Here is a 13,301-nt window from a genome sequence, read left to right on the forward strand (position 1 = left end):
TTCTTATTGTTTCTTTGTCCTTTCGGCTCAGATCATCTGTCATGCATGGCAGCGTGTTCACTGCAGTTTTTAGGATGAATCCAGATGTGCGACACTGCTTAGCCCCCGCTGACATCTGATCAATATTTCGGTCAAGTTGTAGCTGATTACAGCTTTAAGAAACTAACCCATTTGACTGCTTATTGCTTTAATCCCTGAGGCAACATGGGAGGTAAACAAAGCTGTTTGTGTGTTTGGTCCAGACTCACCGGATTAACTGTTGTCTGATTAATGTTGTTCACATAAATAATGTACTGTATGAGAATTGTATGTCCTAACTTAACCTTTCTTTTAATCACATTCGGCGTTACATTTGACGCTAGGATTGTTCGTAGTGTGTTTTTTCTGCAAGTGCGTCACACAAATGCTTCTAGATTGTCCTGATGTTTCATGTGTTCATTCTGTTGTGTTGTGTTTCATATTTAGTTGGCATGTTGTGTATTGTCAAAGCTGCAGATTTTCCTCCGTTCTGACCCTGAACAAACTCAAATCTAATACATTAGAATAAAAACAAGAGGAAAAACTGTTGATTATGTCGATGCATGACGCAGTTCTGGATGTCCTATCCCCTGAATGAATATCTTAAAATCAATACCGAATTGTTTATTTATCCATTTATTAATATTCTAACATGCTTCCAAAAACAAAACGTCCAGAAGTGCTTCATGTATTCAGTTGTGTTTATATATATTTTAAAAAATGTGTTTATTGATTTATGTTTTTCTCTTGGTTATTTGTTTTTTGTCATTTTGTCTTTAACATTAATGTTCATTTGTTTTTTATGTTGAAATTTTTTCATCATTTTTCACCAATGTTTTATGTGTTTTCCATATATCCCACCCTCCTCCTCCTCCCTCTTTAATTTCCAAATGACCAATCATGTGCGTGCACATCATGTGACTGTGTCATGTGGCTCTTGCATGGTGCTGATGATGTCGTCTCCGCTGGCCAACAGAAGGTAATTTATTTTGTTTAGTTTGAGATCACGACATCAGAAATGGTCATTCAGAAGACTTTAGACACTTAGGAGACGCATTCATCACTTTTAATTTTGACATTTTCCATTCATCTTTTTCTGTTAATATATAGTAAATAATCATCATTCTTCATCTTAAGATTGTCTCTTGCAAACTCTGATCATTTTGCCCATTCTTCATTGCTTTCATTTAGTAACAATGCCAGACTTTTCTCCTTGTAGTGCCTGATTACAAATGCCACCTGGGCCATATTCTGCTGGTAGTTTTATGTGACTATTAACTCATTGACCCTGTGTGTTATGCTTGCTGTTACCCTTGCTTTAACATTCATTAATAATATCATAATTACTACAAAACCATAATAAATGTTACTATATAGTCAAGTCTCTTGATAACACCCGGTGTAAATGGGGTCTTTCATTTCTCCAGAGCTAGCTGAGACACATTTGAATTGATTTATGACCACATGTCCTTGATTTAAAGTGAAATACATAATGTTATGGCCACCCATCTGTGAGCTCTACCTGCATTAACACAACAGACGACATTGCAATGTGTTTGTAAATCTAACATTGCATTTGTCTTTTCTCACTTTGGTTACTGAGAGGCTGAGATGGTTCAGGATTCATATTTCTCAATCAGTCAAAGTGCAAAGGAGAGTAAATGTTATAACCAAATAAAAAAATGAAGAACAAGATCACCATATTATCCCGTCGAGGGAGAATCACAATTTAAATCCAGACAAACTGTCAATGTGTGATTCTCTGGTGTTCTAGTTTATTTAAACCTTGATTAGAAAAGTAGGTAGAAATATGTTTTGAAAGCTCTTTAACTTTAAAGTATTCTTCCAGATAGCAATCGTTTTTACACATTAGACTTTCTGAACAAGCAGATCTTTTGTTCAATTTTTTCTTTTGCCATTACATTTGTGATCACATTTAAACACCATGAGAGCATCCTCACAAAGTGCCCCTGACTGCCTTGCAAGTTCATTTTCACCTTACACATCGAACTTCTCTTACTTTTTCCAAAGATCATCTGTAGCTCGCAGTGTGTGATTGCATTACTGCAACATGCACGTCTGTTCCTTGTTACGTCCTCTTTCTTCTTCTAGAAGACAAGTCCACCCTCTGCATGTGTCTGTGTCTTGCATTTCTACATTGACAGTATGAACATAATCGTTATCTTTCCAAGTTGTATAGTTTTGAGACAGAGTGTAAAAAATTGATTCAAGTCAGAATTCTGAGGAAAAAAACAGGATTGCATGATTTATTTTTTAGCATTAATCCTTACTGTATTTCAGACAAACGATTAACGTCAAGCACTCCAAAACTAAAAGAGAATTGTTTTATCCAACAGCATGTATTCTATGACTCTTTTCAATTCCCTTTATGTCTCAATGTACGCTTTAAAGAGTGAGGGTGCCATATCAGTTGGCATTGAATGTGTTTCAGGGTGAGATGCTCCAGTCTGCATGGAGAAGCTTGTCGTTCTAACCCCTTCTCTCTCAGTTTTAGCCTCAGAGAAAATGAGCTAACCCAGAATGATGCCTGTGAATAACCCCGCTGAATGTCCCGATGTTTAACCGGCCTCGTGTTACGCTGCTGTCACTAACCAACTGTCTGATTTAATTCCAGCATCTGTCATGTTCAGTCCTGTGTAGACGAATGCAGCTCAGATGATAACTCACAACCAGTGCCTTCATGCATATTCATTTAATTACCACTAACACTGAGATTGTCCATTTGAAATGTCTGCCAATGTTACACATGTTAAACTCTGCACATTGTCTTTGATAACGTAGAATACAATATGTTCTTCCCACCTGCTATTATGAGAGAGTGTTAGCACAGGGCAAAGGCTGTACTATCATGAGGTAGACAATTTAAATACATCATCGTCAAGGCTAACTGTGTGCAACCAAATATGTACATAATTAATGAGCCTGGGTTGTCAGTCTCCTCCCTTACAGCCCTTACATTGGAATGAGAGAAAATCACCTCAACCCATGCATACTAAACACCTCCACCTGCCCTCCCTCAACACTATGTATACATTATGAGAAGTAATAGAGTAACACGTCCAATCAAGGTCTACAGGCTCATTATACAGCGACCCAGCCGCCATTACTCAGGAGGCAGAGCAGATAATGAGGCTTCAAGGAGAGAGGCACCTCCGCGCAGCCCTTAAAGGGAGAAACACCCACAATATGTATTTGATACTTGAAAACACACTTTGTTGGTTTCTGCAATAAAGTGGTGCAGGGAAGATTGATTTTTTTGTCCGAAATTTGGGAAGTTAACTTCTCCCTGGTTCCCTTGGAATTTTCCATTTGATTTTGCATTATGCTTTTAAGTTTTATGATACTTAGCAGGATAATCTCTACACATTACACCACTTGTTGATAGGCTGTAAGCTATTCATGTCACCACCGCTAAGCTAAAGGTGGCTAATGTTGGGCTATAAAGGAACTACAGCACGGTCACATGACTTCACGTCACCACCGCTAAGCTAAAGGGGGCTAATGTTGGGCTATAAAGGAACTACAGCACGGTCACATGACTTCACGTCACCACCGCTAAGCTAAAGGTGGCTAATGTTGGGCTATAAAGGAACTACAGCACGGTCACATGACTTCACGTCACCACCGCTAAGCTAAAGGGGGCTAATGTTGGGCTATAAAGGAACTACAGCACGGTCACATGACTTCACGTCACCACCGCTAAGCTAAAGGCGGCTAATGTTGGGCTATAAAGGAACTACAGCACGGTCACATGACTTCACGTCACCACCGCTAAGCTAAAGGAGGCTAATGTTGGGCTATAAAGGAACTACAGCACGATCACATGACTTCACGTCACCACCGCTAAGCTAAAGGAGGCTAATGTTGGGCTATAAAGGAACTAGAGCACGGTCACATGACTTCACATCACCACCGCTAAGCTAAAGGAGGCTAATGTTGGGCTATAAAGGAACTACAGCACGATCACATGACTTCACATCACCACCGCTAAGCTAAAGGAGGCTAATGTTGGGCTATAAAGGAACTAGAGCACGGTCACATGACTTCACATCACCACCGCTAAGCTAAAGGTGGCTAATGTTGGGCTATAAAGGAACTACAGCACGGTCACATGACTTCACATCACCACCGCTAAGCTAAAGGAGGCTAATGTTGGGCTATAAAGGAACTACAGCACGATCACATGACTTCACGTCACCACCGCTAAGCTAAAGGAGGCTAATGTTGGGCTATAAAGGAACTACAGCACGGTCACATGACTTCACGTCACCACCGCTAAGCTAAAGGAGGCTAATGTTGGGCTATAAAGGAACTACAGCACGGTCACATGACTTCACGTCACCACCGCTAAGCTAAAGGGGGCTAATGTTGGGCTATAAAGGAACTACAGCACGGTCACATGACTTCACGTCACCACCGCTAAGCTAAAGGTGGCTAATGTTGGGCTATAAAGGAACTACAGCACGGTCACATGACTTCACGTCACCACCGCTAAGCTAAAGGAGGCTAATGTTGGTCGTGATGAAGCGTAGTCGTCTCAATTAGACACTTGTTAGCAACCGCCGTTTTTTAAATTCACCAGTGAGGTATTTACTGGTGTATTTTATGTCTCAGAACAAAATCTCTTCAGCTTGTGTTAACCACAGACCTTATTTCAGGCTTCTAACCTACAGTAAAACACGTCCAAAAAAAACAGTGACTTCCAGACAAGGAAACAAGAAGGGCTAAAATGCCGACTAATTTCTCGGTTTTACAACTCATTCCTGCACCACTATATTCCCCCAAACTCAGCAACACAGTTTTCTTTAAGAAATGCTAATATAAGCAGGTTTTTTTTACAGTGTAGGTTCAAGAAAACTTTAAAATAGTAGTAGGAGTAGAAGCAGAGTAGTTTACTTGCATTTAGAGGCTAATGTTGATGCAACAACCATATGTATGTCAACTAATTGCTCTCTTTCTCCTGTGCAGGGGAACCTAGTGCACCTAAACTGGAGGTGAAGGTCCTGGAGAGGGGCAACTCTCTGAAGGTGAACTGGATCAAGCAGGACGACGGCGGATCCCCCATCAGGCACTACCTGGTCCGATACAAGGCTGTGAGTGCAGAGCTTTTTTTAAATATTGCAGCGGTTTCATAATTAATGTTAATAACCAATGCTTGGAAAGACCGGTACTCACCAAACAGCTACAAGCAGGAATACGATTTAACCCTCTGCCGTGAAAAGTGCACATATTCTTAGTTGTTTTTATTATTGTATATTACTATTTTTATTCTGGTGAAAAACTGGGTTTCATGACAGTGCGTAATTGTATAGATAAAACAGAAAATATATATATTTACAAAACTAAGAAGTTAAAGTAAGAGTAGGCAATTCAAAGATTTAAAAATAATAGGATTTATAATTATTTTTGTTAACATAACATATTAAAGGGAAAATGTGCAATAAAAAGATAAAAATTAACAAAAATATCTAAATAAATTATAGAAAATGTACATGCACATTGTACAAAATATAACATCAACAAAATATGTAAAGATATGTACAATACAACATATTCAATGGTTAGTTTAGTTTGAATGAAGATATTAAAGCTGATGTGAAAGGTTTCACTTTTCATTCATGAAAGTCTCTTGTACAATTCAAAAGGTTGCTGAAAGAAATCTCAGTATTATAACGTATAATTGAACTGTGCCTGTGGCTATGTATGTAGTGTCAGTGAGGACCCCAGGAAGAATACCCAACGCTACACATTAAAATACATAAAATAGTGCAAGTAAATACAAATAAAATCAATAGAAATAGTGCAAGGAGAGTCTGTGTACAAGTAATTGGAATATGGTATATTAGATAAATAACTTGTTCGTTGCAAACAGATGAATGTTATGGATGTTCTTTCAAAAGCCCAGGTGTTTAACAGTTGAGTGCGCAGTGTTGATTTGTGTCCTGCCTATATTCTTTTATCTTTCAGAAGCACGTGTCTGAGTGGAAGCCAGAGATCCGAATGCCTCGAAACAGCGAGTACACGACGCTGAGCGGCCTGGACTGGAACACGGAGTACGAGGTGTACGTGGTGGCCGAGAACCAGCAGGGAAAATCAGAGCCGGGTGTCGTCTCCTTCAGAACCGCCAGCGACCCCACCACCATCCCAGGTACAAATCGCATCATCTCCCCAGCATCCACACACAGCCACCGTGCAGCGAGGCCTCCCCCGTGACCACAATGCTCAAACTAACGACAATTTAAAATAAGCAAAAGAAATCTAGGAAATTAAATAAAAGTTAACAAAAGATAACCCTCTCGGTAGAAGTAGGATTGAAATAAGACACAATTCGTGACCACAATACTGATATTTACAAAATGTGTAAATATAATTAAGTAATTAATTTTAATATAAAGAAATTCAAATAAAAACATGAAAGGTAAATAAATAATTAAAAGCTTAGTTAAAATAATATTTTGCCCATAATATTTGGATTTGTGGGGTGTAAGTGTAGTGGACACAATCCACATCCCAAATGTTATGTAAGGGGGCTTTTAGAATATTAACCTTTTGAATCAGCAATTTAAAACATTTTGACCACCTCTTGCAGAGCAGACATGTTTTTATTCCTCCTCAATAACTCTCTGCAGCTACAGACAAAACTCAGCATCACGTTGCTCTTCCTCTGTGAAGCTGCTGTTGCTGCTGAGCTCCAGTGAGCGTGAAGAGGAGCAGATATCAGTCGGAGCATTTTGTCCAGTTAATACCAACAACTTGTCCTCAGGTGGTCACGGTCGGCCTCTGCTCTCTGGCTGTGTGAGCTGATAATTTTAACTCGGGCTGCTTCCCCATTCACTAAACCTGAGCTACCAAACTACTTCATCATACAAATGTTGTCTACTACTACTTCTCCCTCATGTAACTATAATTGTATCTTTTATGATACTTACACATTTTGTTCAGCAGCATAATCTCCACATATTAACACCACTCTATGAATTTAGAAGTAAAATGCTAACGTTAGGCTACAAAAGGAACTACAGCACAGGTCACATGACTTCACGTCGCTACCGCTAAGCTAAAGGCGGCTAATGTTGGGTTATAAAGGAACTACAGCACGGTCACATGACTTCATGTTACCACCGCTAAGCTAAAGGTGGCTAATGTTGGGCTATAAAGGAACTACAGCACAGGTCACATGACTTCACGTCACTACCGCTAAGCTAAAGGTGGCTAATGTTGGGCTATAACGGAACTACAGCACGGTCACATGACTTCACGTCACCACCGCTAAGCTAAAGGTGGCTAATGTTGGGCTATAAAGGAACTACAGCACGGTCACATGACTTCACGTCGCTACCGCTAAGCTAAAGGTAACTAATGTTGGGCTATAAAGGAACTACAGCATGGTCACATGACTTCACGTCACCACCGCTAGGCTAAAGGTGGCTAATGTTGGGCTATAAAGGAACTACAGCACGGTCACATGACTTCACGTCACCACCGCTAAGCTAAAGGCAGCTAACGTTAAGCGTGATGACATTTAGTCGTCTCATTTAGACACTTGTTAGCAACCAGTCCTCATTTAAAAACATGTTCAACATTTGAACCATTGATATCCACACTAGAGAACAGGAAGTGGATTTCCTTCAAATATATAAATTATTATATTACAAAAGATACCATTGTATTCAAACAAAATGGCCTCCTTCCTCCCTTTTTTCCACAAACCTCTCATCTTGTTATTCTTTCTATCTCAATATCCCTCGTTCCCTGCCAGGTTTAGTGGGTCTCACACTCCTATTGTCATGCAGTGTGGGGCTTTGTTAATGTTGGGATGCAGCCCTAATAGTGTTTGCATGGAGCCTCTTCCAGCTGGATTAATCTGTGTGTTATTGGAGACCCTGAATTGCAATGGCTGCCAGTGCATGGCGAATAAAGAAAAGCAGAGATTTTCTTTTTTCATGCGCTTGCTGGGCATCAGCCATGTATCAGTGGGAGGTTTGGATCATGTGGGCTTCATCCAAGTCAGTCCCCCTTTAATTCCCCTAATTTCTTTCATTTCATGGTGTTGTTTTGGATGTGTGGTTTTGCTTTCAAGTTGCTGTTGAGTTCCCCTCCCTTTGAGACATGTGGGGAATTGCTGAGGTTTATTTTTAGCTACAACATCTGCATTTAATTTCCCTTCTTGGTACAGTTTCTCATTTTCTAAATATATGTATTGGCTCCCTGCTCTAAATTTGGATGCAAATTGCGAAAGCAGGTTTCAATCAGTTTGAATTTCTTTTCTTTTTTCACGGCCGCCACACACACACACACACACACACACATACACACACACACACACACACACACACACACACACACACACACACACACACACACACACACACACACACACACACACACACACACATATAAACCAAAGGGAACACATTTAAAAGTGAAGGATGTTATTGTAAATTGCTTTGGATACAAGTGTAGCTAAATGAAATGTAAGGTATCTCTCAAATTAGATTATTTTCGTATCGATTAAATACATTTTATTAAACACAAATTGGGAAATTGTTATTTTAAAACAAGGCATTGCACATGAGTTAAAAATAAATTAAAATGTAAATATATATATATAAACAGTAGACAGATAGAGGATGTTTTGCATATATAGTAATATTGTTTTAGATTGGTTTAAATATACTTTATTGATCCCCAATCAGGAAAGAGTTGGAGGTAAAGTTTGTGTGCAATGTGTACAATTTATTTATAAAATTTGATTTACATTGTAATGTGGGAAATACTCTCACGTCCTTAAAATAATTGTCGTTTTAATGGAACTGTGTGCAACATTTCGTCCTTATGTCAGTAGTAGTCAGGTTTAAAATAACACAAAACATCTCTGTAGTTTGGCGGAAAAATTATCTTTTGATTCTGTCCTTTTTAAAAAGCCTCGATAACATTGGGCTTGTGTAATACCTGCAGTGTGTCACAGCAGGTGAGAGGCTGCCCAGCTGTGGAGAGATCATTCATAATTCATCATAATTTTCGTGCAAAAAAGTGTCAAAACAAACAGCCTTCTAACACGGACACAGACAATCCAAATCCCCCAAACTAAGGCTGACGTTGAAGTAAATTAAACAGATATTAACATTCACAGTTTTTATAACATCCATTCATCTACTCATCCATTCATAACCAGCTTCTGTCTTGACGTGTGTTTGCATGACCGGTGATGTAATCTGAAGAAATGCCCGCTCCTTTCCACCTGCATTCTCAACACAATTCATTTTATTTACAAATAGTTGAAAACACAAATCTTATCAGAAGACAATATGGTGATATGTGAAGTGTAGTATTAAATGATCATCCTACATCTGTAATAGTTTATACAAATCTTTTAGGAGTGACTTGTTTTCCCTGCAGTGTCTTCAGCAGCATCTATTCTGCACTAATTACGACAGCAAATATGCTTTGAAGGAATCCTAAATGCTGCCTGATTGCAGTCCGACCAGCTAATGAGGAAAACTTTCTAATGGGTCTTTCTGCAGAGTTGCTAAATGCAAACAAAAACATAAAAAACGCAGCTAATGAAGCTTCATAAAGCTGTTATTTAGTCAGTAATAAACAGGTGAGTATTCCCTGCTCCTATTCTACAAAACAATCTGAATAAACTCAAGTTTCTTAAGGATTTTTGTTGGCATGATGCTGCTTCTTTCACACAGCAAGTCAGTGCTAAAGCTATGGGGAGTATCACTGGTTGGATATTGAAATGATCACATAATGTATCTATCAGTAAAACATAGCAGCCTTTGGCAAACACTTCCAGAGACACAGATAACATAACATTAATCTAGAGGGCATACTGTGTTTATAATCTCTCCATTAATAACGCTTTTGGAATAGTGGCAAGTTAGCGTGTTTGTGCATTACCATTACACCACTGGCCTTTACAAATGCACGTCAATAGAGTACTGCAGGGATTATTGTAGAGTAAGTTAGCATCTCCCTGGTGCCCTTGACAAAAAAAAGAAATACAATACAATAACGAAGGATATACGATACAATGCTTCTGATACAATACGTTACAATACATTACATTACCTTACAATAAGATACACTATGATCAGGGGTGCACGTAAATGGTACGCAGGTACGCATGCGCGGCAACAATCTGAAAGGCGTACCGTCACTTGTGTCACAAAGCGCATTTGCGTACCGACGTCCTTGTGAAGCTTTTCCAGATGGCGGTTAGATCACCGGACGACAGAGTGAGGGGCTGCTGTTAACGTCGGTCAGCCCTGCGCTAACTCAGCTGATCACAACGTTCACACGCTCTGTGATCACGAAGCTCTGCACTCAACTACCCCCCCCCCCTCCCCCCCGTTGACATTCGCGATACAGAGGGCTTCATACTCCACTAGACCCCCCCCCCGCCGACATTCGCGATACAGAGGGCTTCATACTCCACTAGACCAGGGGTTCCCAAAGTGGGGGTCGCGAGACCCCGAGTGGTCTGATGATTACAAAATAAAAATGGAAAATTAAAAAAAAAAAAATATTAAAAAAAATTGATACATTTTTTTTATAATTTTTTTTTAAAAATTATTATTAATAATAACGTTTGTATAGACATTTTCAGGGGCGGTCTAGCCATCTGTATAATTTCCCCGCAACGAGGCTCCCGCTTTGACAATCCACTAGCGCAGTGTTTGTGCGGAAAACTGAAATTAATTCACTAGCACCTCCTCCCCCCCCCTCCCCGTCGACAGGGGGTCGACAATCTCTGGCACTGTTATTTTGGGGGTTGCGGGCTGAAAAGTTAGGGAACCCCTGCACTAGACCCCCCCCCCCCCCCAAACCCCCCCGCTGACATTCGCGATACAGAGGGCTTCATGGGAACTTTGAGGGGAGCCGGAAGTTGGAGTACCAAACACTGACTCCAGGTCAGGTGGTCAGGCTGAGAAAGTTGTGTGCACCCCTGACTATGATACACTATGATACAATACAATACAATACTTTCTGATACAATATGTTACAATACCATATGATAATACTTTACGATATGATACGATACGATGCATAAGGTACACTACAATACGATAATACTTCACGATTAAATTCACCAGTGGGGTATTACTATTTACTGACAAAATGTATGCTGTGGAACAAAAACCTTCGAAACCAGAAACTTCCAGAAGAGGGAACAGGAAGTGCTTAAATGCCGACTCATTTCCGGGTGCACGGACTCATTCCTGCACCACTCCATAGCGTGACTTATAACTGCCCCTGATCTGCACCACGACGGATTAAAACCTTGTCTTGTTTCTAACCATTACTCTGTGTTTGACTCGTCTTCCTGTCTGTTGTCATTCCCTTCATTTCCGTGACCTTTCACCCCCATGCATGCCATGCGTCATCTTGCCGTGCTGCTAACATGCTAAGACTTATTCTTTTACTTTGATCCTCTAGCTTCACATGTAGACGTCCCTTTTTATTCCTCGACTCAGTTGTAATTTCTGTATTTCTGACGTTATTTTTCTATCTCTCTCCCTCTTTTCCCTCTTTCTTCCCCCCTTTTTTCTCCGTGTCTCGTCTTCATGTGTGATCTTCTTGGGCACCTATGGACCATGACATTGCCATACACACAAATGTTTCTTTCTCTGTGTTTGTTGCTTGTATTATATATTTTTATTATCCATCTGTGGTTGGTCAATCAGCCACCCTGGGGTGCCGGTGTGTTTCCTGCAGTCTGGCAGCGCTCCTGCTGTCCATGCTGGCTCTGCTCTGCCTCTCATAAACTGATTTTTTTTTTGCGAGGAGAAAGAGGAAAGTCTGAGCCTTTGAAATCTTTCAGCACAGACTCCTTTGCTCTCTATGCCTTTCGACCCCTTGTGCAGCCACACACAAGATAAAAAAATAAGAAGACATTGATTTCATGATGTTATTACAGGGTGCTCAGTACTTGCATCATTCTCAAATTTCGGGGGAATTTAGATTCTGTTAATATTTTTGTTTTCATTTGTTTACATGTTGTATATGAATAGATTTGGAAAGGGTTATGTTACCGTTGGATTTGGGAGTGTTTTAGATTAGTAACACATTCATAATGCCTTAATGTGATCTTAAGAAGGGGTGATTAATAGACTTACCTTACACTGTTTCATTATGTGTCTACAACCGGAAATGGCAATCACAAAGAGACTTTTATTTTGGAATTCGTTGCCTTTTAAACAGACACATCGTTGTCACAAATGACATGAAAGCATGAACACTGCATGAAGGCATGATCCAGTATTCATTCATGTGCTATGCAGCTGCTTTAGAGCTCCCCACTGGAGCATTATGAATGTGTTAACAGGTGAAGAGTGCCTCATTCCTCTGTCTTTGGATACAAGCTTGAAATGTCCTGATGTATAAAATGAGGAAAGATTGCAGAGCAAAAAAAAATGGACACTGGTTATGGTAATCATTTTTCAAGATTAATTTTCACATTATAATGTAACCGCCTTGTCTGGAGAGAAGGTTGAAACTAATCATGTTTTGTGACAAAGTGTACATACTCTTTTCAAACTGACCTTGAAGATTTTTTTTTTGTTCTTGTTCTCTTTCTACCTGAAAGCAGAGAAATGTCTAAGTAAAAAATACATATGTGCAACAACACTAAAAATATTTCATTTTCAATCATGTGAAATTATTCTATTCTCTGAGGAATTTTTGTAAGTACATATCAGTGTGTTTCCATGTAACCATTGTAGGGTTGAAATAAATTGTTTCTTTTTCTTTCATGGAAGTGATGGCTTTCTGAGGCTGAAGTGTCTGAACGGACTGAAGTGTGTGTGACACCGTGTGAAGCTGCTCCGACACATCTTTTACAACATGTCTGTATTCAGTGTTGCATCTCACCACACAACGTTAAACCCAGATGCTAACAACTTAAAAGTCTGGCTATTTAAAGAAGCAACAGTATGCAAGCATGAACAAAAGATGAACTTATGTCAAACAGTATACAGAATGAAGGCTTTGCGATCACACATGACCTCGTTGTTGTTGTGAAAGTCAAAACTAGAAAGCCTGAGAAAGACAGGAAATAACATTACATTAAACTAAGATGAAACAACGCTCTCTTTTGTTGACAGCAAAATCAACTGCTGCATCGTGAGAGCTCAATCGCATCCTGATTGGAGCTGTAGTTTTTGATTGTTAACAAAATGTATCTGTTAAAACTAGGATGCTTCACGATTGTAATCACAACTGCATTAGTAATGCACTTTTAAACGGACTAAAAA

At 39.6% G+C, this 13,301-nt stretch overlaps 1 protein-coding gene across 9 annotated transcripts in view; it reads left to right on the forward strand.

The window, feature by feature from the left end:
• LOC307018832 (neural cell adhesion molecule 1-like) overlaps positions 1 to 13,301 on the forward strand; it is a 320,994-nt gene that overhangs the window by 288,199 nt on the left and 19,494 nt on the right. For 8 of the 9 annotated variants that reach the window (XM_079649276.1, XM_079649273.1, XM_079649274.1 and 5 more), the window contains 2 exons: positions 5,008 to 5,132; positions 6,007 to 6,187. In XM_079649276.1, coding sequence (XP_079505402.1) covers positions 5,008 to 5,132; positions 6,007 to 6,187 — 306 coding nt within the window. Of the gene's footprint in view, positions 1 to 5,007; positions 5,133 to 6,006; positions 6,188 to 11,732; positions 12,801 to 13,301 lie in introns of those variants that run through there. The other variant, XM_079649280.1, reaches the window with a different exon arrangement.

Source organism: Notothenia rossii (assembly GCF_949606895.1).
Source record: "Notothenia rossii genome assembly, chromosome: 9".
Classification (NCBI taxonomy): Eukaryota; Metazoa; Chordata; class Actinopteri; order Perciformes; family Nototheniidae; genus Notothenia; species Notothenia rossii.